This window comes from Temnothorax longispinosus, chromosome 2, assembly GCF_030848805.1.
Source record: "Temnothorax longispinosus isolate EJ_2023e chromosome 2, Tlon_JGU_v1, whole genome shotgun sequence".
In the NCBI taxonomy this organism is placed as follows: Eukaryota; Metazoa; Arthropoda; class Insecta; order Hymenoptera; family Formicidae; genus Temnothorax; species Temnothorax longispinosus.
This window is the reverse complement of record NC_092359.1, coordinates 8,629,644-8,657,163: the sequence shown is the minus strand read 5'-3', so window position 1 is coordinate 8,657,163 and position 27,520 is coordinate 8,629,644. Positions and strand designations below refer to the sequence as shown.

General features: G+C 46.6%; 2 protein-coding genes across 8 annotated transcripts in view; both read right to left on the bottom strand.

The window, feature by feature from the left end:
• The window catches only part of Tay (tay bridge), a 30,684-nt gene extending 3,246 nt beyond the window's left edge, over positions 1-27,438 (bottom strand). For 2 of the 7 annotated variants that reach the window (XM_071771368.1, XM_071771371.1), the window contains exons 1-13: positions 25,082-27,438; positions 3,045-3,230; positions 2,826-2,939; positions 2,517-2,552; positions 2,393-2,419; positions 2,245-2,305; positions 1,949-2,151; positions 1,485-1,856; positions 1,155-1,390; positions 936-1,049; positions 639-859; positions 330-559; positions 30-194 (exon numbers count right to left, since the gene is read on the bottom strand). In XM_071771368.1, the coding sequence (XP_071627469.1) occupies positions 30-194; positions 330-559; positions 639-859; positions 936-1,049; positions 1,155-1,390; positions 1,485-1,856; positions 1,949-2,151; positions 2,245-2,305; positions 2,393-2,419; positions 2,517-2,552; positions 2,826-2,939; positions 3,045-3,230; positions 25,082-25,531 (2,415 nt within the window). In that variant the 5' untranslated portion in view covers positions 25,532-27,438. The remainder of the gene's footprint in view (positions 1-29; positions 195-329; positions 560-638; positions 860-935; positions 1,050-1,154; positions 1,391-1,484; positions 1,857-1,948; positions 2,152-2,244; positions 2,306-2,392; positions 2,420-2,516; positions 2,553-2,825; positions 2,940-3,044; positions 3,231-25,081) is intronic. The other 5 variants (XM_071771369.1, XM_071771372.1, XM_071771373.1 and 2 more) reach the window with 4 other exon arrangements.
• LOC139808885 (ribonucleoside-diphosphate reductase large subunit-like) overlaps positions 1-27,520 on the bottom strand; it is a 79,096-nt gene that overhangs the window by 21,676 nt on the left and 29,900 nt on the right. The gene's annotated exons all lie outside the window — the stretch shown is intronic.

Genomic DNA, 27,520 nt, shown 5'->3' with positions numbered 1-27,520 from the left:
AGAAAATTTAGCTTTTTGTATAAAAGCACCTTTGGCGCGAACGGAGTCAAGTGATTAGGTGGCACGAAAGGTGTTGAAGGCGGTCCAATTCCGGGATGAAGAAGGCCAGTGTTAAAACCAGAATAACCAGAAAGGTTTAAGTTTCCACGAAAAAATGGCGATTCGACTCCTCCCAATTTTGGGATGTCCTTAAACTAATAAAAGACAATTTTCATTTAACATCAGTTCACATGTATAAACGAGTTAACAATGAATTGTGATCATGATCAGATAATTAGTATAATGGATATAATTCTTTAGTCTCATTGGATAATGAATACATTTCTTACAATTGGAGGTGGAAAAAGCGTTGACGCTGCAGCTGTTGGCAACAACGGTGTCGTGTGCTGATGTACATGCGTATGCTGATGCTGATGATGATGCATTTCCGTTCTAAGATACGCCGGTGGACCCAAATTCCCCACTCCAACTCCAACATTTCTGTCTTGAGACGCTAAGAACCTACTATCGAGTTCTCTCCTCAGAAGGTCTGCCTGACCTGTAACATGTGTCACCCCTTCTTTTGGTTAGTGCATTTATTATCTGCCCATATTCACATAGAACATATTGCAGTGAAAAAAGTCAGTTTATGAGCTTACTTGTTTGGAACAGAGACTCCGCGGAAAACGGATTAGGATTAGTCGTCGGCGGAGGAAGCGAGGGCAGTGAAGTATGCGGGCTTGAACTAGACACTGGCGGTGGTAAAGGTGCTGCGAACATCGGTGGTGGAAACGTGTGTATGCCGAGTGGTACTGGTGGCGGAGTTGGCCTCGGGACAGACGTAGCTGTCGCTGGGGACAGCTGGGAAGCTGTGTTGCTGCTATTTTTTTAGGTAAAAGATTTTTATGCCGTTTTTGTGCTTAACTTTTATTGAAAGGTTACTTGCTCAGGCTTACCTAATCCAACCTTGTGGCTTGGTGTATGCAGGTAGACTAGAATTGGCTGGAGAGGAGGTGTTTGGCACACTAACAGGCGTTATGCTGCCTCGGCTTAGACTACTCACGTTACTGCTGTAACAAACATTACAATTATTATTATAATTTCCTGTTAATTATCGAATTACTCAATTCTGACAAACGTGGCCGTAATGCCGTGATCAGAAGGAAATATTTTACCTGTAACTATCCCTTTCCCGACTGGGGCTATGTCCACGTGGAGAGTTGTTGCTTCGTCCAGACAGACTGCAGGCCACCATGTCTCTATGAGCGATAGTATTTGCCGTGGTAACTGTATTAGTTATAGTGGATACGCATGTTGTGGTGGCAGCGCTCAATGGAGTATTACTATGACTCGCGAGGTTATTTCCTATAGTCTGTTTTAGGTTGGTACAGGGGGAAGCTCTACTTCCTCTCTAAAATACAATTATTATCCTCGTTGATAAACACTCATATCCCGTACTTGAGATAAATATTTGTCACTGAAATACTACGTAACCAGTAACTTACCACGTCAGCGCGAGACGAAGCAGAATGAGAAGGGGATGGTACCGCGGGTGGCAGATACGGGCTGTGATTTAAAGCGGTGTACGGAGTGTAGAGCGGTGGATACGACGGTTGTGTCTGCGGATACGCGGCTATAGGTATGGGCGGTGGATAACTCGTGGTGGCCGCCCCGTTCGATGGTGCTGCCGGCGTAACACCTAAACTGGCTACCGCTGGACTAGTTGTATGACTCGAGACGAGAGGCCCAATAGGTGGATGCAATGCAGGTATCGTAGTGTGCGGTTGCTGGGATAGAGAGGGTGGTGGCAGAGCAGGGGAAGCTGGCCGCTGTTGCGGAGCTATTGCACGTGGATTCGCTGCCAAAGGACTAGTCATCTGAAATAATACGTCAACAACGAATGTTACAACAACATTACTACCTTCTCTGCGTGCGCAACAAGAGCGAGTTTTTATGCGTAGCTACTTACAGGAGGCTGGGATATGTGTGGAGGCAACGTGGGGCTGGGAGGACTCGGCGCTGTTGGAACTGGTGCAGACGCAGGCACAGGAGGTGGTATAGGTGCCGGAGCATTCGTTGCTGGATTAGAAGTTTGACCACCCGTGTCCGGTGGAGATCCGCCTGCCCCGTTTGTGGGTGGTAAAACGTGTGGCGAAGAAGACGGCAATTCGTCTAGAAACGAAAAGGAAAATTGCAGATGAGAAATATATGGCGCAATAATGGCAATAACGTTGTACTTTCTCGTTTCTGAAAGCATTTACTTACATTTACGTGTGAGAGGTGGTGGGGTAGAAGATTCAAAGAGTATAGATTCGGCATCCGAGCCCTGTAACGTACAAAATGGATGAAATTATTAAAACTGGATCGATTATTTTCTTCGAAATAGTGGAGTATCTACAGGAAATGTGCATACCTTATCGTCTTCTCCTTCACTATCACACTGAAACATCGAAACAATAAATTATGTACTTATTACCATAATATAGGAACATAATTTACAATCTTTCGAGTGTATTGATTAAATAATAGATACTTACGATATAACCTTTACCCGAACTGCAATGGCTGCTAGCCTGTAATATTATAAAAGCAGACTCGTGAATAAATATACCAATTAATTTTCTAACTTTTCATTCAATAAAGAAATTGATGTTGACGTGTGAAAAATATATTTTTATCTTAATTACACAGAAATTGAAGAGACTAGGGTATGCTAATACAGAAAACTATTGAACAGACGTCTGTTACACTTGGAGTGAATGAAATAACATTTGTTACATACATTCTAAGTTACACGATTGCGTTACTGTTCCAAGTTACGTAACTATAGCACGTGTGGGACTTACATCGCTGAGATGGTCCCTGGAACTGTCTGCGTCCTGGCAATCCCTAGGTATACCAGGGCCGTGCAACTGTTCAGACGCTCTGCCACTATCGTCGCTTGTACCTGCATCTAGGCCCTGCGAGAGAAATTTTCAACACCACCGTCACGTATCGCACTCTGATTGGCATATGTCAGCGAGAGATGGACTCTCGACGCGATTTAACCAAGATTATTCAATTACCTGGTTTAACGTCGAGGGTGTCAGTATGGAATTGTGTGTGTAATGGTTGTGCTTGAAATTGTTTTTGATGTGGTGCTCGTTGTGCCTGTTATTCTGCCCTGTGTCCACCTTTGGCTTCTCCTCCACTATCGATAGCAGCGTGTGCAGCTTCTTGACATTATTTTTACCAGCTAACTTTATTGCACTCTGAAAACGAAAAAAAAAAAAGATATATGAAGAATACTGAATACTGTCTTGTGTACACAAATTGTGTGTATATACATGTACGCTCACAATCATATCTATATATATAAAACACTATAAATATATCTCATACATAGAATACAATATTCCACTTGTAACTTGTATTTTGCAATGTAATAACTTCGTCATTGCACTTGATTTTATTTCTACGTTGGCCGCATTATGCAGAAAGTAGCGGAAGTGCATAAGCAGTAAATACATTTGCAAAAATCTACCGTCATCACAAATTCTAATTTCACATTCAGCGTCCGCCTCATTTGCATTATCATTCTCATCGCGGATGTCGAGGAGCCGTACAAATGTTCGCCGTCATTTTTTTACATCAAAAATATCAGCACCATATTTATCGATCTAAAAAATCGTTCGAGTCGCGATTTCAAATCAATTCATGGATATGCAAAAGAGATGCGCCCACCTGCGATCGCGAGAAAACGCGAAGCGTCGCCGCGAACGGAGGAGCACCCGCAGCCAAGCAGCCGCTAGTTCGCGGTGTCGAGTTTCATTCTTCGCGCCCGCGCGACGCCGCTCCTTAACGCGCGGCGGCGGCGGCGGCGGTGACAACGACGTCGCCGAGAGCCATGCTCCCGCACTCGCGCCGATCGAGATTCCGCACTTGTGTGTCGCGCACGCACCCCGACGCGTTAGCAACACAGCACCGTCCGACGTAAACACCGTGCGAGCGAGGCTACGAGAGCGACGGACTGGACGTGGACGTGGACGTGGACGGCGGCGATGACGGCGGCATCGGGAACGTCATCGACGACGTGCAGTCGAGAGAGCGCGCCGGAGTCCGCGCTCCGCGCGGCGAACGATCGCGGAACTTTCACGCTGTTGCGCGCGGCCCCGCCGGCGGAAAAAGCCCGAACGAGAGAGAGAACCGCCGCCGTGTCTCCTCACCTTGCCTTGCCCGCGGGGTACGCGCCTTCAAACCACCGCGGTGGTACATGTGCACATTTCCGAACGCACCGCGTTCTCCCTCATTCTTCGCTCCGGGCCGAACGCCGAACAACGTTACCGGTTGTGATCCACCACGGTGCCGGGGATCTCTCTCTCTCTCGCCCGCGCTGCGGACTCCCCCGTTGCTCGCCGTCGCCCGCCGACGACGTGGAGGATGACAACGGCGACAACGACGGCGCGTCTCGGGCCGCGACGAACTGGATTTTTCGCGATCGGGCGCACGGCGCGGGATAATCCTGGCCGCGGACGGGCGCGTTCGTTCGCAAGATGACAGAGGGATTTCGCAGGCACCCGTGTCTCGTGTGCGCGATGCAGCACGGGAGTGCTGCTGGTGGGGGGGAGCGATGAAAGAGAGCGGGGAGCGAGAGGAGGCGAGAGAAAGAGCGTGAGGAGACGCTAGGTAGGGGGGGGGGGACCGGGGATGGGAGCGAGGGAGAGAGAGAGAAAAAGAGGGAGAAGGGAGAGAGCGAGGAAGAAAGAGAAGACATTGACCGAACGAGCAGCCGCGCGACAAGGCCTTCGTCGTGCCAGGCCAGCTGGAAGGAGCGAGCCGCGATCCGATTGCTCTTTCTCGCTCCCTCTCTCTGTCTCCCCCCACCCTCTCTCGCTCCTGTCCCTCTTTTTTTCGCGACGACGGCGTTGCGTTTTCTCCCTCCGATCCACGCGGCCACAGGACGTCGCGCTCTTCCTCCCTCTTTCCCCCTCCCCACCTCCTCCCCCGCCATTCCCCCTCCCTCGCGCCACGGGTGGGTACCAAAGAAAAGAAGGGAAAAAGCCACCAGAGACCTCGCGGTTGGCGCAAAAAACCACCGCCGCTGACGTTCGCCGCGGCCGCCGCTACCACCACCACCACCACCGCCACTGCCACCGCCGCCCGGCAAAAACCGCACTCCACCTGCGCACGTGTGCCAACTGCGAGTCGAAACCCCCTAGGACGTGTTCGTCGCGGTCGGATCGCGTGCTCCTCGGCGACGCGAATTAATTGAATAAAACCTCCGCGGCCGGAGCGCTCCGTTTCGCGGAAGGTGCGGGGCGCCCGCGAGAAAAGATACGTCTAGATTCTCGCGATACGCGTCGTCGAGGGGTCCCTCCCCCGATCGTGCCCTCGGAAACGAGAGCTCGCTCGCGAGATGGTACATATTTTTTTCCTCCCTGATTTTCTCCCCCCCCCTCTCTCTCTCTTTTTCTTTCCGAGCAAAGATGCGCCAAGACGTGATTGATGAGAGCTATCACAGTTGGCAAAGCCGCTCGTTCATTCATACGGCTGCAGCCGAATCAGCTGACGCGCATTATTCTTAGAGATAGTCGCACATTGTGCCCGAACGACGCGATGTTTTGTCAGATTGAGATTAACCGGGCTCCCGTATACACCACCGCGTTGAACGAGGCGTCACCTCGCGAACGTCGATTCGTTTCCCTTTCTCTATACAGGAGTGCACTGTACGATATTACCGCGACGCACGTTTTTCTAACAAACAACACAGCTCTTCCTCCGCAAATCGCGCGCGGGTCTGTGTACGCGAATTAATTTACTTTTTTAATTAATTTACTTTCCTCCCTTCCTGCTTTTACCCCTTTCTTTCTCTTTTCTTCTTTTCAAGCAAAAAGATGCGAACAACGCGAACAACGCTCGCGCCAGAGATTGTTATTAGATGATTCGCTGCCTGGTTTTCGAGACACTCACGACACGCTCGCCGTTTGAATTTATAGAACGAAACACTCGACCAATTATCGCGCGCTTATCATTTGTAAATATATTACGAAAATTATATCAGATAAGTAGGTACTTAAAAAGCCGTGTGACTCATGCTACATATATATATATGTACATGCGTGTGTTTTTGCGTACGTATGCGCGCGTAATAAAGGCCTGCTCGCAAAAATCGAGCGAGTACCCCCTGATTGACGTTAATACCGCGTTGGACAGCAACGTACGCTATCATCATGTATATCCACAATGATTAAATCCTTTCTCCCGTTTTGCCCCGCGACCACGCCGCCGCGCACGCGAGACCGTACCCCGGCTTTAAATTCCGCGAATCCCCCCGCATGGCATTTACCGGAGGTATGTCACAATGTATATAGTTTCGCAAGAAGGTACGCACACGATAATTCATTACGGCTGCTGCATGTATTATTATGTACCTACATGTAATCGAGACGCGCTCCACAACGCGATACCGTATTGCCGCGATGTCGCACGAGTGAGGTGTCGTCCCCCTCGTCGGTCCCCCCCCCCCCCGAAAATCCATCCGATCGCTCTTCGAACGCGGGGAACGGGAAAAGAAAAACGGGTGTTCTGGAAGCGGCAATTACACGAGCGCGATTCAAGCCGACGAATTACATGACTCGTTGATTCTGTAACGAGCTGTTGTGGCCCCTGTCGTCCTGTCCTCAAAATTATCCTATTACGGGAACGACGCAAGAACTTAATTACGATTAAACGCCCGCATATAAATGGAAAGGAAAAACCAACACGGGTGTAATTATGCGTTTAGGCGCATGTGAAAAAAAAAAAGAAAAATTCTTCGAACTTTGTCGCCCGCTGCTCTGCTGCTGCTCTCCTCTCTTTTCTTTCTCTTTTTTTTCTGCAAGTCACGGCTCACGCCGCTCGAGGGGCAACGCGACGCGATAACGCGTTCTTATGCCGATATACACAGGACGTTACGGCGTAACGAAGTTTCTTCACGTCGCGATACGCAACGTTGCATATTATTATGCATATAATTTTTGTCCGTGCCCTCTTCTCCCGCTCCTCTCCCCCCCCCCTTCGCCGTTCCTTTTCATTTGGCCGGGTGATTTGCGTACAAATGGTACACGAGTCTTTATGGAAGCTATAAAAACGTACGCTATTGTCCATAAATCTGCGAACGCGAATAAAAAAACGGGATAGATTTTATCAATGAAAATGTATTCTTTTCATATTTACTTCGGCGCAACTTTTGTTGCAAATAAAAAACACAAGCGCAATAGAAAAAATCAACACAACGCTGCTGCGTCGAGTATATTGAGATGTAAAAGCCATTAGTATTCGTGAATAAAAATACTAGAGTTGAAGAGTCGCGGACGCAACAATCGGGCGGGCCCACTTTTTCCAACAAACGACTTGTTTACCATTTGCCATTCAATGAATAGTGAAATCTATCGATTGTCTCAAAAACCGCGCGTGCGTGAAATTAATGCCGCGCATACACACATGTCGAAACGAGTAAAACACACGGATCTGTATACCAATCTTCCTCCTACAATAATTGAGGAACGCGTTATTAAATGTAATAAAAGTGTGTCAATAGTACAAGTAAAAAAAAAAGTATCTTTATTATCGATTCATTTACACTGTTCATGTTGCAAAGAATGCCGAAAATAGCTATATAAGTTTCTAAATTTCCATCTTCCCATTTTCCTATGCTAATATTTTGCTGCCCGTGCAAACTGTGTTCAGGTAATTTATTCGTAATTAAAAAACATAATTTTAAATAGACTACCTGTAGCGCGATACTGTAACAAAAACACGTTAAAACTGCAAAATCTTGCAGTTTTACTGCTGTTTACGAAAATTGATTTAAATTAAATTCTAATTAAACGTGCGCTCGAAAATATTTTTAAAAAAAGGGAGAAAGAAAAAGGAAGATCGTCGAAAATCGAGGAATGTCCGATCTCAGCCTATCTCTGCGGAAGGAATCTCTTGAGTCGTCGCGGAGAATCGCGGTGTGCGCGCGCGAGGAACAAGATAGAAGCTTCCACGGCACGGCGAGCGAAGTTCCTTGGCTCCGCGGTGCGAATCGTGCGGAGGGAAGGTCGTTCTCGGACGCGCGGACGTTCCACCGTGGGGCCGTGCCGTGCATGCCTGCGTGCGTGTAAGCGTGAGTGCGTGAGTGCGTGAGTGCGTGAGTGCGTGAGTGCGTGCGTGCGTGCGTGCGTGCGTGCGTGCATTCGGGACCGACCGACCGACCGGCTACCAAAGTCGTCCGTCCGCACGCCGCGTCGCGGCGTTGCCGCGTTTCCGTCCGTTTCGTTATGTTGACACGACCCGGGGCTTGCTCTAATCAACCGCCCGGCCGCCCCGCGTGCTGGCAACGTTAATATGCTCTCCGCCGGTGTGTGCACAGGTACACGAACGGGCGCGCGGCGGACAGATCTCCTCCGCGCGGTTTACTCGCGAGAAACGCTGTTAATGTACTCGCGCGGGACGAGGGGACGGGGACGATGACGACGACGACGACGGGGTTCCCGCGAAAGGAGGGCGATCGTATCGTTAATTCACCGCGAATTTGCGGACAGAAATAACGCCTCCTTGTAAACACATATTACCTACACGTGTCTCTCGACACATCGTTATACGCTTGCCGAATCAAATGTCCGTTCCAATTTGCGCGTTAAAACGACGCGATACGAAACTGATTATTCTGAACAGTTCGAAAGAAGTCGTTCGGATGCAGAAAAACGGCACTCTTATAACCGCGGAGATACAAGAGGTTGTTCACTTATTGCCGCGTCAAACAGGACGTTAACACTGTCCACGGGTTTATCGCGGAGACTTTAATCCGGTCGCGATGTTTACGGACCAAGTAATTACGCATAAATTATATTGCCGGTGAAAACGCAGCGTGCGAGCATAAATTAAATGTATAATATTTATGCCCGCGTTTTAAATTTATATATTCATTTTTATCAGTGCGCGATAAAGGTGCACGAGCGTGGAGAGTTTTATGAATTTTGAGCTACTGCGACACGTTACTCACGTAAAGGCTCTTTTTCGGCAATTGGCCTTTTACGGTCTCGTCTAATGCTTGTCTTTCCAATTAAGCGTTAATGGAATCACTTCGCCGTTAATAATCACGTCGGGGCGATACCGTAGACAGTGTGTAAACTCTGCGCGCGCGCGCTTTGACGGATTAAAAGCCGCCGATTGGGTCAAGTGTACGAAAGGACCAACTTTACTTCCTATTACCCGTATAAACACCCCGGGTTTGTTTTCTTTGATTTTTCGCATGGGATAAAACAACCCAGTGTGGCACTGTATTTTTATAGCCGCCATAAATCGTCCGCCGCGAGAATGACAAGGAGAAGATATTGCCCCGTACAGATTTACATTGAGCAAAATAAAACTGTCTCGCGGAATAAAACTGTCTCGTACTTTTGCCGTCGTCCGAATGATTATGGTTTTTTTTAGCGTATTTTCAACGTGCACACGTAACTGGCCTGAATTACGCGTCGTTCGCGCTGACAGAAACTATCGGGGCTCGGCGAGAGAGATCTTCCGGAAGAGCGGCGAGAGCGCGATAAATCACTCGATAACGCGCCGACTTGTAACGAGCGTTAAATTTGACAACGACGGTTCTCCTCCTTTTTGTCCGCGTGCCACACAACTCACGTGTGCATACGTTCGCGTATGTAAAAGATTTCCGCGCAACATATACGCTCACTTTTCCCGACGAGAGTAGTGGCTGACATAACGGAGCACGCGCGCGCGCGCGCGCGCACGAGGACATATGGTTTGACAAAGATTTCGGCGGTTTGCCAGTGCGGGGAATTGACGCGCGCTGAACGGCGTCTGGCGTTCGTCCAAAGTTATATGAAGGTAAACACGTATCATTTCCCCGAGCATTGTTTGCGCTCGCGGAGTTACGGCGCTCATCGTGCCGTATTACCGCGCGTTTATTTCGCGCGCGCGCGCGCGCCTGTAATTCGTTCATTAGCGACGTGCGGATGAAATAAAAGAATCCCCAGATGCAGCTCGCTTTAATGCGAGAAAGCGTCACCGACAGACGTCGCGTCGCGTCTCTGATTACCGCAGCCAGCTTATCCCTTTTATTTCTTATTTCGGAATTCTTCTGCTAATGGCGAAAATTCGCAAGACATCCAATGGGCAAGATCAATTTCTTTAAAGAAACTTTCCTTAAAAATCACCCTTCCTCCTTTCAATATACATAACCGTTAAATATTTCGGTATTGAAATATAATTCGAAACTATATGTTAAAGCGCAATATAAAAAAAAGAGAATATTATTGATTTTAAAATGACCAGTTTCAACGTGAAAATTTTGAAATGAGATTGCGTTAAACGGAAAAAAGCTTGATTGAATGAATTTAAGTAATTTATGTAGTTCTCTCTCTCTCTCTCTCTCTCTCTCTCTCTCAACAAAAATATAAGTTGAAATAAATTCTTATAAAAAGATTATAGAAAAGTGCTTCTTAACTGACAATAAAAAAAAAACTATTAGCATAACTAAATTAAAAAAATCGCGCTATATGGAGTATACGAATTTATTATCTCCCCACGCGAGATAGACGTGTCTATTACAAGCATTCGCAAAATCGCCCAACAGGGGGAACGCTGTTACGTGATACGTTTATCCGACGCGAAGACGGCACACGCTCGCCTACGCGGGATAATAAACGGAAGACGACCGGGTTGTTTGGTTTAAACGGCAGAACACGGCAGCGTGTTGAGAAACATTGTGTCAAGATACACCAGCGACGGGATGCCGCGCGCGACGACGCAACTCCATTCTCCATCGCTGCGGACGGGAAAAGTTCTTATCGCGCGCCGATACGTTTGAAACGACGTAAACAGAGCGAGAGAAATGCGATCGCGAGGCATCTCGAGCTTTAACCCTACGTCATTCCGATCGAGAAAGTTGCATCGTTACACTTGAGCCTGTCGATGTACGTTCGTCTAAACCAACGGTTGACCTTGCGTACCAACGTCGTTCACGTATCAATGGAATTATCGCGGAACGATAGTTTTATCACTTCGTTTCTTCCCATTTGTAAACTCGAATAATTTACGCAGGAAGAAAAACAGCTGATAACGAATACTTTTAAAATATCGACGCATTATTGAGAATAACGACTGAGTCGTGTCTTAAATCATTCCTGACGAGTGTAGAAAGGTACACAGTAGAAAATAATCATAGGATTATCTAGCAGCGATAACATAAAAGGACGTTTCCATTGTACTGCCTCTCGAAAAGACTGCCTGCGAACACGCGTAAACACATTTTCTTTTCTAACAAGTTTAACCTGGTGTTTCGGTCCAAAGTAAGGCAGTCATCTCTGAACCATTAGGTTTTTCATCCCGCTGGGAATCGAGCGCCAGATATCCCGAGTGCGTGCGGGCCACTCTCGGTTATACGCCACCGGCCCGGGCCGAGGATCAGTGGGCAATAAAGCATTTATCCCGACGTAAACAAAAAAAAAAGAGGGAAGAGAAACGGACAAAGGGGGGAAAAAAGAGCCGACACAGGGGAGGGAAGAAAAAAGAAGAAATAGCGGACCGACAAACCGGTGGCGGTAAAAAGATTTAGCGCGGTGTAAACGCGGCGATAAAGTCCCGGGCGCGATCGTCCCGCGCGAAAATCTCTCGTCGATTTGCACGGGGCCGCACATATACCTGCATATACCGGTAATTCAACCCGTTATTACCGCGCATTCGACGCGCGGGATTCCGCGTTCTCTCGTACATACTCTCTGCGCGCGCGAAACGGCGACGGCTTGAAAAGTGAGCACCGCGCACTCATTATCTCCGCGCGCCGCGGAGACGTGTTGTTCCTAATGCTTATCTCGCGGACAACGCTGCCGCGCTCGATCGCTTCCGCGTGCGAGTGACCGCGCGCCACTTTGCCGGAGGGGAAAATCGCGCCTATCCTTCTGGGGTCTCCCTTCGCGCAGGGAGCAAGAATTTTTAATCGGACGTCGCACATTATTTAAGCGAAGTGCCAACTATCGGCCACGTAGCATGTGGTAATGAATAATAATAAAGCTATTAGCCTCCCTGCCGAATACATTAAAAGTCCACCCGAAATCGAAACTGTGTCGGAATAATATTTCGGTGTTCTCGTTTTCGCAATACGATAACTCGCGAGAGAGGGAAACAGAAATTTCATTAAACGACAAATGTGCTGGGTGCACGATACGTTTTACATTTATCTGCTCGTTGAATTTTTGTTCCGATAATAGCTGACCGTATCGGAAGAACTGCTCTTAGCAGCTTTTATTTCAAAAGTTTCTCAAGAACTGACCTGTCCTTATCCGTATCTCTAAATTTATCTTTATCTCTAAATTCTATATGTTTTTTGAAGAATGTAAATGGATAATCACGTCGTAATCCGTGTCACGAAACGTATGTTGGAAATATTTATTCATACCGTCTCGATGCCGCGCCGTTCCGACGGAACGAAGGATATCGATTTATCTTCGAAGGCTGTTTCGACAAGCACATAAAAGAATACGTATCTCTCTCTCTTGAACTATCGTATCTGGCGTACCTGCATGAGGCTCTTCAAAATCCGAGAGGCACTGGTGTGCCCCGTACAACGAGGTACGTTTCTCGTATGTCTGTTAAGTTATATAGGTTTCTCGTTGTACGGGGTTCCTTTTTTTCGAAAGCAACCGCAACGACGTGACAACCGCGACACAAAGGAAGATACGAAAGTAAGAGACGTGGACTTTCTTCCGTGTCTTAGGGAATTACGGAGAGAAGTAGGTCACTTTTCATGCAGGTGCGAGAGACTTTCTTTGTCGCCGGACATCGATACGGTGTCCCCTCCCATATCGATCTCTACCAAGCAAAGCGGCTTAAAGCCTTTTCTTTCACCGTCTTGAAAATATGTATATGCAAGAGGAAAAAAATGTCACGGGCAGTTTTCGCGAAATGCACAGCGCGACAGCGCAAAGCGCGTGTTTTCGTCGAAGCGAATAGAAATGTTTGTTTACGGGACGCGTTTATATTCGCCGCGCGTTATCTCGATATCATATCGTTGATAATTAATCGCTGGTAATTATCCGACGGATCTCGTGTATTTGCTATCGGTACCGTTGAATCTCATTTATTTACCAGTATTAATAAGAGCTTTTGTATAATTAATTAAAAGCTGATAAATGTAATGTAGTTTTTATTAATAACCGGGAGGGATTTAAAGGATAACGATGTAGGAGCGGAGAGCGCGAGCGGAACCCGATCGTGCGCGCATTTTGATTTATTATTAAAATATGCTACCTCGTTACGCATTCATCGTTGTATCGCGTAATTCACGGGATAATAGAATTATTCGCCGATGATAGTCAATTACATTGTTGCCTTTGAGTGCCTCCGGTAATTTTTATAAATCGCTCGCTGTAAAATAACTCAAAGCGCATGCTTAATTATGAGGTAATTAGGTTCCCCGCGTCATCCAATTGTTACCGTTCGTACGGCAATTAGCGGGCTGCCGATCGGTAGAGTTTATTATTTTTTAACGAACTGTGAATAACGTAGCGATGTACTGACGAATTATTTCACGAAGCAATCGAACAAAGTGAAAACAAAAAAAACCATAAAAAGAGCAGAAGAGCAGCGAAGTCCGTTGCTCAATATCGCGAAAAAATAATATCGTTTCAATACAATAACTTCAATGTTATTCCAACCGGCGCTAAAATTGTGCATATACTTCGAATTATTACGACCCTCTGGTGTTCATTTTTGCGTGCATCGAGATGAAAATAGAATCGCGACGAACTCTGGTGTGTATCGAAAATACGATAGGTAGGAAAACGGATAGAACGAACGTCTGTCGGAGATATTTTATCGCGAAGATGAGACACGGGAGTTTACGCAGCTAAATTCCACGATGATAAAAAAAGACGTGGTTTAAAAGATTCAAATCTGTTTTGCGAAATTATTTTCCTCTAAAACAATACACGGAGAGAATTTTTAGTTATATTTTGCCCTTAAATTTACTACAAACTTGGGACAACTTGGCAACCAAAGAATTTTTAAAATATACAAAAGCCATTTTACAAACAACGTGATAAAAATTACCAAGCAGATTGGTAAATTTTGAAAAATTATTGAAATTTCCTAGATACATTTTAATAAAATTAATCAAACATATTTTATATTTTAATGTAATAAATATTAATATTTTTTTTATGCTAGATATTAATCAGAATAGCTCGCATAAAATTCGTTGGTGGTACATGTCCCACAACTACCATGATTTCAGGGTAAATTTTAAGAGAAAATTATCTCCGTGTAGACATTTGAATCGTTAGGTTCAATCTTATATCCAATCGTCGAAATGATAAAGAAGCTAGCAAAATACAACAGAGTTGCTTGTGTCGTAACCCATAATTAAATGTAACTAAACGTAAATTAACACGTAGCAATGAACGATTTCAATTTGGCGTTCTACAAATAAACCGTCGCAGAATTTTAAAATCAAATTCTCGCACTCGAACTTCCTACAGGTTTTTTCCCCGCAGAAATCCCGGAATCGGTGTCATCTTCCCTTTTGGCCTTCCAACCCTTGCACGCGCTCGCGACTCCGGAGGCTTCTACGGATGGTCGGTATATCCGATGCGGATGCGCGTATTTCATCCGGGTGATCTCTGTTGACGGATCATGTGGCAGAATTCGACCGTCCTCGCTTCCCACCGACACGCGTCGCGCGATGCACCGTGTCTCTGATTTATTGAGTGCGGCGGGCGCTGCTGACCTCACTCCGTCGGCACGGCTAACGATACCGCGAAGCGTAGCGGAGCGGAGCCCTCGGTGATCCGCCGAACACCGGCGATTCTGTCCGACGCAAAATTACGTTTCTCGGCCGACGAACTCGAAAGCTCTTTGCTCTCTCTCGTTCACTCTCTTTCCCCGGTCTTTCTTCTTCTCTCCCGCTCGCGACGAGAAGAACTCGACTCGTTCCGGCGATACGAGAAGAGAGTTTCGAGACATTCGGTCCGAGAAAGCCGCGGGACACATCGCTCGCCGAAACGAGTAATTCGAAGCCCCGTAGCAAGCGCATCGGAGGTCTTATCGTCGGGTCTTATCAGCGCGCACGTACACTCTCGGAAGGCCTCGAGTGTTTATTTTGTATCGGCCGCTGTATGATATTTTATTTCGCGTCGGTGCGTGCGTATATATGCGCCGACTGTTCAATTTGCAATTTAAATTCGTATTTCCTTTTCTTGCATATGATCGCACCCCTGACATAAAGTTTCATGTATTTTCTTCCTCATCGGACAGTAATAAAAAATATTATAATTACAAGACTGGGTTTTTTTCATGTTTAACTTTTTCGCGAATTACGCTGCCTCTCGAAAGATAAGAAAAATAACCTTTATGTCATGTCATAAGTTGTCGATAATATACCTATATTTGGTTTGTATATTGGCTGTTCGAAATCTTACCGGCTGTATTAAGAAATTAACTCGTATAATTACATGTCAATTAAAGCATAATCTCCCTCGTGCGACGCGTCCATGAATAAACCTCTACTGTTTACATTACCGCGAATATCAATAACATTAACGAAATTATCGCCAATTTGGTATTTTATACGCTTCGTGGATAATAATGAAGAATCCCTCGTTAAATTATTAATTAAGACATCTCACGCGTCACATTCTATTAATTCTTAAACTCTCTCTCTCTCTCTCTCTCTCTCTCTCTCTCTCTCTCTCTCGGTCGCAATAGCATTCAAAATTTACAAAACAAATAACGTATTTAACGGCAACTGTGGCAACCGCATCGGCGGTTTCTTGTATAACGCGGCCTCATTTGTCAGACAACGTGACACTGACCTCATCCCGAATTCACGAGTGTTATAACGTCGACGATTATATCGATCGCCCCGGCGCCTTTCGGCTTTTTAATAGAAAAAGCCCGCCTTCCGAGACCGAGCCGTCAACGTCGATGATCAACGAGCCCGATATTTCGATCAACGCGAACGGCCAGCGTCCTCGAGGAAAGCGATGGTCTGATGTAATGCAGTTTGCGGACATCTTAATAGACCATAAAGACAAGTCCGCTCCTCTCGATGCTCTATTCATAGATTTATCCGTGAACTCTCGTAAACGCGGATGGGCAAAACGCACGTTCTTAGCGGGGAGCCGATGACCGTAAATAACTCCGTTCTTTCTTTTCTCTCCGTTCTGTCTTAACATTTTCAAGTGTTTTGCCACCAGGCAGGTCACGCGGCAGGTGTCGCAAGGAAAACGATAGACGGTAGTGATCCTCAGTGAAAAAATATGTAGAGAGCGCGAAAATAGATTCTTTTGTATGTGCAGCTTTGCTCCCGAAAAAAAAGCGGCGTTAAAAATTCAATCCAATTTCGCGGATCTCGCCGGTGACCACTGTTTTTTTTTTCATTGTAGCGCGCAATATCGTGATTTAGTGCCCGAGATTTTGTTAAAATAAATAAAATTGTCTCGAATAGCTGTTAAATCGCTGCAAAACTATACCAAATCACGACATTTATGTATACAAGTCTACAAGCGTAAAAAAAATATCGACCATGCCGTATATAAACATATAATAATTCGGGATCAATCAGGGAGGAAAAAAGGAACACGGGTGAACACACGACTGTCAGTAGAAATTCTGCCGCATTATAATAGCTGATGGCGTTTCTCGTGAATCTGTTGGGATAATAACTAATGAGCGCTGCGCGCGATTTAAATTAGGTAAAAAAACAGTGTACATTGCAAAATGTAATCACGTTAAGCGTTACATTGTAGCATTATTAATCGCCGGACATTTAATATGCGACGGAAGATATACGTTGAAAATTCGCGGGTCGCGTTTCCACGCGTTAACCACGTATGATGCCCCGAAGCGTTATTACAGAATAATTACGCATGCACATACATTTCACGGCGATGTTAACGCGCGCGACGGTATTTTTCTCGGAAAACGGGAACGATCTCTCGTATACCGAGGGAGCAAATAAACGGGAAGAAACGGCGAAAGACACTCGCGGTTGTGAGAGAATCGGCACCTGGCGGCGAGGTCGGAGTTTGCATTCTGGCAGGATCGGAGATACCAAAAGGATCTCTTTTCCCTCCCGTCGCCACCCCTCCCTCCCCTTCTCCTCCTTCTTCCTCCTCCTCCTCCTTCTCCTCCTCGACTTCCACGCGCCGACGGCGATTGCAAAAGGACACGGTGGAGCAGCGAAATGGCGCCTTTGATATCGGACGCGCCAAATGCAATCCGAACGACACTCTCCCGAAACATTTCGCAAATCGGAGTCGAATCGTATAGCGGCGCGGGCAGACGAGCGAATGAAATTCGCTCGCAAGGCCGTCCGCCGTTCTGCGGCTCTCCGCTCTTTACCCGTGGCGGTATTCCCAAATAAGAAAACCAAGGTCACATCTCGACGGCGAGAGAACGTCATTTTCAACAGGATCGAATTCTCTCGCCGTCTTGATGCGAAAGAGAGGAAGAGAGCGAAAGAGTCCCGAGATCGTTCGCGTTCCGTCATCAGGACAGACCTTTCGAAGCGTTCTATTTGCCGCGTTTATTCTCGGCATATCGGCGATAACAGAGGCTCCAATAACCAGAGAAGTGAGCGTCGATAACTCATGAGCCAGCGGATGTGCTCCCTCGCCACATCCGTGTCCCGTGACTGTTTCTATTTAATTTGCAACAGATTACAGCGCGAGAGAACACACACATATATATATATATATATATATATATATATATATATATATATCTCGCGGTACTTTTAATTAAGAAAATAAAAACCGTCACCGCGCGCGCGGCCGGAGGCGGAATTTCCGCTTTACCTTTTGAACATCCCCAGCAGCTTGATTCATGCCGGAATATCTATTCAGGAATGATCGACAGGCCCGTTTAGACGGTCCGCGTACTACTCTGCCCCGTCATTCGCACGCGCGATAACAATAACGTCGCGTTTAGCGCTTCAACGGAGTTAAAAAGTACCGGTTGTTTTTCAGCGCCGCAAGTACGATATATTCTAAAAATAGTAAAAATATTCCGCTAGAACAAATATGTATCGAAGAAGTGCATTTCATTGGTTTACGTAGCGTGATCCGTTATTGGCGAAAAGTAAACGCATTTCTACTGATCAAATTTGAAATCGGCGTTCGTTCGTAAAAACATCTAAATGTCCGAGTTATGATTCTCAAAATAAAAAATGCAAAATGCTTTTCTGCGAATTGTAAGCTTCAAAGATACAAATAATTCCCCTTCGTTCTCTCATTAAACAATGAGAACAAGAAATACTTAATGCAAATACATTAGTGCAGTCAATATATTTAAAGTTTTAATAAATTATTATTCGATTTAAGTGGGAATAAATTTGAAGAGATCATCTATATAATTACGAAAAAAAGATGCATCGACTATTCTGACGTCGACTTGACGATGTACGCGCGCTATAATTTTCGCATCGTCGAAAAACAGACCGACCGTAAGAAGTTGCGCGTTGCTACGACTTCGTCACTTTTGTCCTTCAATCATGACACGAGTACGACGACGACGACGACGGTACAAAGTAAAAGAAGGCACGAGGCGATAAATTTACAAGGAGCGCACGCGCACACAACCGAAGCCGGTTGCATAAACAAGCGCAGCGAGCGTAATGATTATGATAATGAGCGGTCACCTATGGTGATACGTATTTTGCGGCCGTCTCGTAAAACGGTTGCCCGGAAGATAAATGTCGGTTTTTTTTCTCTTTTCGTTTTTCTTCTTTGCGAAATGAAAACAAAAGTGCAAGAAAATGCCAGGATGGCCGGCAGTTCCGCGATTACTAGTTACCTGAGACGGAAATCTATCTCGGATATTGATAATAAATGAATTTACAATGTTTTCACATCAGCACGAGGAGGGAAAGGCGGCAGCAGCACGAATTACTGCAATGACGCACTGATGTGAATCGCAATGCAATGTCGTTTATGCAATGATATCTCATTTTTATTCAATTCTAATAAACATCTCGATTTTATTACACGATATTTTTTCATATAGTACTGAAGATACGTCCAAGTTTGGTGAATTTGAAGAAAATTCGCGTAAAAGAGCTATCGATCTCGAGCAAAAATTTCGTTGCCTTTATAAATTTATAATACGTTCGAGTAATTCGATTTAATGAGGATTTCTGTCGAGAGTCTGGCCCCCTTTTCGTTGATACGTGAAATCAATTTCACATCGAAAAGTGTTTTTGGAAACGAGACGAACTCTTGTGTCGAATACTTAATTTCGCTTCGTGGATTTTGAACTCGCGTGTTATTCGAGGACCGGATATCGACGCTGCGTTATTAATTAGAAAGCAACATGCGCTATATAAATGCGGGTTGTATTTTTATCGGAACAGCGATATATGAAGGCGGGATAGACGTAAACCACTGGGATCGAGCGGGTGAATGGTTCGCAACAGGCGAGCCACCTGCAGATTCAAGCCGGCTGCATGGATGCCCATCGTCATAAACACGAGGCAACCTTGATAGATAAACTATATAGATGCTCCATCGATACGCGAAGAAACCCTCGAGTGCCGCGCGATTAAATAAGGGAAACGGAAAGGGATCGATAAGGGTAAACATCGAGCTGCGTGTCGTAGAACATTAAAATCGAACGGGTTGAAATGTTTACCTTAGAAACATACCGTCGAAACGTCTTTAACGAGGTGAAAAATAAGCAACTGTGGTGATAGCTTCGCGCGACGGTTATCTTCACTGTTATCAGTTTGCACAGCAAATCGTCATTTCAGATCTGATCCATGTTATTTTATGCTTCGACGAAACGTAGTATAAAAATAGAACAAGCGAGGAATATGTAATTATGCAATTTATAACGTAATTGTGGATTCAAGAAAGATATCGTTAACATTTTCTAATGTAATTGCTCAATTTTAACGAAAATCTTAATTTTATTACACGATAATATCTCGTAACGATATCACGCTGAAAATAATACGTCCAAATTTATTGAATTTAAAGAAAATCTTTCTTCTCTCTAATGGACGGATATGCGAACACACAAGATTCGAGGGACCCGCATTTATTCGTGTTGACAAAATCGCAACATATAGCGTAATACAAATTTTAATGTACACTCCCTTCCCTCTTGTATACACGATACCGAAAATTAAATTCAACGAAATCGTACCAGTGCCGCAGCGTTTTGATCGCTGACAAAGAAAAAAGGACGACGGTGTCGCGCTTAACGAGACCGCGCGATATAATAAAATGTAACGATTAACTTCCCGGCCGCGATAAATCACGATAAAGGCGCCCGCGCGCGCGTAATTACGCGGCGTGTCTTCGAGTTAATTTGCGGATTTAATGTGCGGCGCGCCCGCGCCGAGTTTTTACCGTTCCCAGCGAAAAGAAATAATAATCTCGCGCGACGCGGGAGCGACGATGCATAAATCACGAGGGCTCAGGACGCGCGATTAACGAAATAAACTTTCGCCTCTCGGATAGAACTGTTCGGTAACCGCCGCGGAAGCAGAAAGCGTCAACGCGTTCGTTCTACTGCTCTTTACGACCGATCCGCAAATAAAAAGCGGCACGGCAAGATAAACTTAATACCAGAGGGTGTTTGAGCGCGTTTAAGCGTAAAATATAATAATCCACATCTGCAGGTATATAACGTAATAAATTATGTTTAACGTGTAAACAAGTATTCTGTGGATCATCGAACATTCATATTTCGTCAGAAATATCGGATATTTTGTTTGCAATTTCATTATTATTATTATTTAATTCGGGCACAATTTTTAGAACGCTACGGAAAATTAATGGTTTTGAAAATTTTTATTTTATACCTATGGAAATAAATAAATATTGTGCGCACTGTATGCATATTGTAACCGTGAACTAAATAATATTACTTTTTGTCGATTAATAGCTGAACACCGAACATAAATAATGATGTTTTTTATATCAGCGTCATGTATCTTCCTTATTACTGTATAAATGATAATTAAAATGCACCTAATCTAATCTAGCTTAAAACTATATACTTTTATGTTTTTGTAGGATTGTTTCCGTGAATTTATCGGGTATTTATCTTCATTTTCTTCGGTGATAACGACAGTTACCGCGTACCTGTCCCCCCCCCCCCCCAAGAAATCGCAAAGCCACGTTATGTTTCTATTTTAAAAAAAGAAAAGATTATATTTTTTTCAGGAAAGAATAAATCGTGTTTATTTAGAGCAAAATGAGTGTCATTATCGTTACTCATCTTTAATCGCACGTAATGAGATGCTCTGTGCGAGCAAAAAGATTACTAGGTTAATGTCGACTGTGTTAACAGAGGCGAGATTTAATATCTTGTCATGTGGTCGGCGATAAGATATAAAAAGAGCGTAGAGGACCGCTAATCCCTCGATTAACCGATGAAAACAGTGGATGCGGAGGGACGGACGCGGCTCAATGTCGACGAATTTAGAGCAGGAGGAGAGAGAGAGAGAGAGAGAGAGAAAGAGAAGAGGTCTCGTGATACGTCTGATATGAGCGGTCTGAGGCTAGCGGGAAGTGCACACTCGAGAGTTTTGTTATCGAGGATCACTCTCGGAGAGAACGAAACTCTCAATTGGGCACTCATTAAGTGTAGCTCTCAATGTACGCCGGAAATTTTACTGTGGATTCCCCGCGAGGGAATAAAACTCTCAAGGGCCACTCCCGGCGACACGTATGCACCGATGAGCTTTACTAGTCGAGAATCGCTCGTCGCAATGGGACTGGAGCCAATTTTTAAACAAACTGGGAAAGAACAAAGGCACCTATGTACACGAGACAAATGAGATTTATTTATCTCGCACAATTTCTCAGATTTCAGAAATTCCGTTAAAAGAAATTTAGAATCCAATAAGTTTATTCAATTAGCTTAAACAAGTTTGCTAATTGCGTTCGGAGTTTATATGCAGAATACGCGAGATTAATTGGAAAATAACGATCGATAGACGTTTCTAGTTAATTGAGATAACATAAATTAAGTTCGTGAGAGACGTTAACAGCGCAGGTCAGCGGTTCTCAAATCACACTCCGCGAGTTCGCGATACAAGAGCGCATTAGTGCATTGTCATTTAGAAACACGGCTGATGTTAATTAATAAAATTTCAGTGGCGTTTTAATTGCGGACAACACGTGCACAATTAGTGTCGCAAGCAGAAGAGTTTCGTAACTGAGAGAATATAAGAGCCACTGGCGCAGATAAACGGGCCAGGTAGTAAACTCGCAAGTGTTAAACAAAAAAAAAAGCGGATAAACTTGTGTTTTTTTGTATCGAAAAATAAGTGGTTCAAGTGAAACAGATCAGTATCGGCCGTTATTTTCCAACAACCGGATACTTCGGTCGGCAAATTATACTGGAAGCACTCTTGGCTTTCTCAGACCCCGAGAGCTCGGCCACTCGCGCGGTTTAATCGCGGTTGGAGTTAAACCGACGTCGTCGTCCGCGCTAACCGGCCTTTGGAACGCGCCTCGGCGATATCGGCGACCGATAGCACAACGATCGCCGCCTCGCTCCTCGCGCGAGCAACGCGAACGTGTGCTCCTGCTTCGCGGCTCGCATCGTATCGCATCGCATCGCGTCGCGTCGCATCTCGTCGCGTCGTAATGCGTGTACCGACCATTTCTTCGCGGCGTGTAACGGTATTCGCGACGCAAGCTCTGCACGCGCGAGCGAGCAGCGAGAGATGAAAATCCGCTTGTCGGTTTTGTACGCGAGACTGGGAATTCTCTTCGTGAAAGAGAGTGAGAGATCCGCTTTAAGACAAAATATATCCAATATTAGTTTTCTATTTTAGTGCTCTTGCAAATTTTCTTGAACTTTAGACTTGCGCATAATAGAGGAGTGAATGTGGGCCAAACGTATAATTTATATATGAGCGTGTGATTTGTTCTCTTAAAATATAGAAACGTATCTAAAATGGATTCTACGTATTATGATATTAATCTTTATACATTAGTTCTCTGAATATATATAAAATATTCAAAATTATACTGAATGTAATATAATTATATATAATATCTACCGAAAGAGGCATGTATTTTTAAAATGAGATAATAAAGTTTTAAACAAACAAGTTTACAATTAACGTAATCGAAAATACAATTAAAGAATTAACAAAAGTTATTGATTGATCGTGAGATAGCGAGGATGAAGCGTTCAAAGCTTATTCGAATCGGAGATATAACGCAAGTGCGCTCTGGACATTCCGAAGATAGACAAATCGCTCGTGAAAGCTCCTCGTCGATAAGAGATATCGTAAATCGCTCGCGAGGAGAATGCTTATTTTCCCGCTATTTTTGACATAAATTTACATCGTAACGAATAACGACCTTGCCAAGTATCGCCGATACGGACGCTTTAGACTACACTTGTTTTTTTTTTATTTGGAAAGTGAAAAATAATATTTACTTCTGCGACAATTTCGAAATTTCGTAATGATTTCCCGGATGGTCGAAAGAGAATGCTCTTACTTAAAAACGTCCAAAAGAAATTTTCCAGCGAGCTGAAGTAGACCTCGTAAAATTAAACGATCTAGAAATAAGAAACTATAGATTATAGATATATATCTACATTAAGTAAATTATCTTTCCCTATATAATGAAGCTATAATTCTCTAAATGAATCATTTCGATGTTTCTCGATGGTAAACACGATTGAAAATCTCTCGACGATAAGATCAAAGTACATGTAACACGCAAAGCCAAGCGCCAGATTAAGAGGGACCAGCGTGACGACCTTTCCCACTGACAATAATATCACTTCTTTTCAAGAATGTTCCGAACAGCACGACACGGACTAATCGTTTTCAGCGTGACGAAGAGAGACAATAAAGTCACCAGGCTTTCCGTATTGTTATTGACAAACTATCTCAGTGACGAGAAAAGATGGATTTTCCTTCGAACAAACGGAATTTCGGAAATTCCAATTTTTCATTCTTTTATACCTCTCCTTCTAAAGCCCATTCACAGTTCGTATTTATTCAAGACGTAAGTAATAGCTTAAGATGCTAATACGGCTGTGTGGTTGATTTATAACATCTTAACGTTGTACAAACACTGGTCTTAACATAAGAACGGACTATGAACACACCGGTCTAAAGCTGCGTAAAAGAATATAAGATATTCTAAAACGGGTTTCTTGATTCAAGGCGTTTCGAACATTTCGTAAATAACTCTGAAGTAATCTAAAGTAATCCCACATTGTGCTACAAAAGCATGTTTGCGCGAATGTACGATAAGTAAATCCGGAATGATTAATGAGAGGCAAGATAAAGCTGAGATGACCTGAGAAGTCATTTTTCGAACAATTTGTTACTTAGAAAGATAGAAAAATTATATCAATCTGCAGTAGAGAGAATCGTGAGACAATGACTGCGCGGACACCATATGGGCCTTCTACGGCCCACTTGATTTTTCATTCATGATTCCCACGGGACGCTCGCGTCGACTTTGCTCCCTAAAAAAACTTGGTTCCGGCCTATGTAAGTATAGAAATCACTTTTTGAAAACCTTAAGGACGACATAAATTTTTGTAGATTTTTTGTAAACAAAAACGCTTTCAAAAACCCTTTGGACTAAAAAGTCCTAGAGTGTCCGAGTGGAGTGCTCCAAAAACACGGTGTTGTCCGCGCAGTGTTAATTGAATTATTCTTTCTGTCCGAACTTAAACACAGTTTTAAGTCAAAGCATCACGACTCGACCGTCACTACTGTCAGTCTCCTCGAGCTGTACATACAAATCGTTCGAATTCACATCGCGAACTGTCCGCTTCGAATTGTTTTCGGACACGGCAGAACGTCCGCGCTGTCACCCTAATCCGACTTGAGAAAGGGATTTGGAAAAGGGTAGAGAGAAGGGACAAACGAAAGCAGGATTAGGAGGGCTTTTAGGTTATCTCTAGGTTACTTTTAGGTTATGGCGAGTACATGTCCGACGGCGGAGCATACGCCGTCGGATCGCAGCTTCCCCCAGCCTCCTCCTTCTCCTCCGTAGATCCAATCGCGCGGATCGCTCGGACGGGAGAAAGAGAGAGATAGAGAGAGAGAGAAAAAAAAAGAAAAAATCGGACGTTCGGTCCGCGTGCGGCTCACCTCGAGTTCCTCGTACGTGCGGAAGGCGAGGATGGCGAATCCGTCGATAATGTCCTCCTCGAAAGGTGGCTCCTTCTGGTTGGCGGCCGCGAGGGAAGACTTCTTACGGGGCCTCGGGGGCCGCGGTGGCCTGGGCGGTCGCGAGTGGCCGTCCCGCGGGTGACCGGTCTTGGCGCCGAGTCCGAGGCCGCCGCCGCCGCCACCGCCGCCGGCACCGCCGCCGCCACCACCGCCACCGCCACCGCCACCGCCGGCGGGGTCCTCGTCCTCGCCGCTGTGGCTGTCCTCCTCGTCGTTCAACGGCCGTTGCCGCGACTGCTGCGACTGTTGCTGCTGCTGCTGCTGTTGCTGCTGCTTCGCGGTCGCCAGGCTCTCCCTCTGCGCCAGCATGCGCTGCGCCCGCTCCCGCCGTCGGTTCTTCTGGCTACGCTGCTTCGCCTCGATCTCCATCTTCTTCGCGCGTAATCACCGAGCACGGCACTTTTCACCGGTAGTATAGGTCCCCGTCGGCTCGCGGCGCGGTCCCGCGATCAACGCGCGACGCGGACGGCGCGGAGGAAGGTGACGATGACGACAAAGGGAGCGCGCGAGCAGACGACAGCAGCGTTGTCGTGCATTCTATACGGTCGTCCCGACCGATGGCAAGAGAGAAAGAAAGAGAGAGTGGGACGGGAGCGAGGGAAAGAAAAGCGAGGCAGGGATAGCGAGCGGGTGAGAGCGAGGGGGGAAGAAAGGAAGACGACGTGGACGATGGGGCGCAGGGCGCTGGGGGAGCGAGGGGGGAACACGGGGGAAGGGACACGGCAGAGAGGAGAGAGAGCGCACCGCGCTCACTGAGAGACGTTGCCGTCGGCACGCACACACTGTGCACACACGCGTAACGCGCACGGCTGGAGTCCTCCGATATATATGTATATATTTCCTCCTCGGCGCTCTCTCTCTCGTCGAACGAGTCCTCTCCGGCTCTCGGTGCTCAAGTCGGCGCGGATATATCGCGACCGCCACGGGAGAGCGAAACACACGGTTTTAACGGCACGGGGCGCGATGTCACATCGATCGCGCGGTGGTCGAGGAAGAGGAGAGAGAGTCCGGGTGCGTGTGGCGAAGAGGCACGCGAGAAACACGCACGCAGGTCGGACAGACGGGACAGACGGGACAGAGAGAGAGAGAGAGAGGGAGAAAGACAGAAAAAGATGGAAAGAGAGGGAGACAGAGAACGCGCGAGAAAGAGAGAGATAGAAAATGACAGAGCGTACACCGAGATGGAGCACACTCGCGAATGAAGACTCGCGAGCGAGACGGCACACACGCACACACAACTCTTTAGGGCCCCGAAGCCCCGAAGCACGCGTACAAGGGCCGTGGAGTAGTATAATGGACGTAGGCACACACTCTCTCTCTCACGGTGGCGCACGGGCGCACGGCGCACTTATTATCATCCGACGGCTGCTCGCGCACTACGGGCTAATGGCCCTCGCTGAACGCCACTGCGAATCACAGGCACGCACGAAGCAGCACAAGGAGCCGAGCGTATCGCGGCGGGATTGTTCCGTCTCCTGAGTCTCCAGCCGTCGTTCCGATCGCGTCGTCGACGTCGCCGTGACCGTCGCGATGGTTGTCTTCTTCGGAGCGCCGATCGTCTTCGTCGTCGCCGTCCACGTCGCGGCGGTGGTCGCGCGCGCCGTTATCATCCTCCTTCACGTTATCGCCTCGGCGCGATCCTCCACGGTCTCTCTTCCTTCTTCTTCCTCTTCTTCTCCGTCGCCTCCTTCCTCGCCGCCTCCACGCTTCCTCCTCCTCCTCCTCGCCACCGTCGTCGCCAACGTCGCCGACGTTTGTGCGCGAGACGTCGTCCTCGTCCACCACCTCCAGCACCTCCAGCACCACTACTGCCACCGCCGGCGGCCGCGGGCCGTCGTCCTCTCGTCCTCCGCGACGTCACGTCGTCTCTCTTACGTCGTGTCGCAGGCGCGCCGCCTTACGTCTTTACGTGTGCGGAGCAGCGCGTCTCGTGCGTGCGTGCGTGCGTGCGTGCCTGCCAGGCCTGCGTCCGTGCGTCCGTCCGTCCGTTCAAACTTAGCTGACTGGCTGGCGCGGCGTGACGCGGACGCGCGGAACGCCTATCGTCGTCGACGCAGCACGGCGGTGCCACCGTGACGACCTGCCGTCGTCGGACGCATCTTGCGATTCCTGCGAGGAGCGCGCGTAGCGCACCGATTGTTTGGAATGGCGGATCGAACGGGCACGCACGGTTGCCGCATCGCGCGCGCGGTGTAAACGGTGTAAAAATGGCCGCGCCGATCAGCCTTTCGGGCCCCCGCGCCACGTTCCCCGTCCTCTACCTGACTGACTGACTGACTGACTCTCTCGTCTTCCGCGCTGCACGTCGCCGTCAGCCGCCGTGGGGCCCTCCCCCCTCGCCCCGTGAGAGCGGCGAGC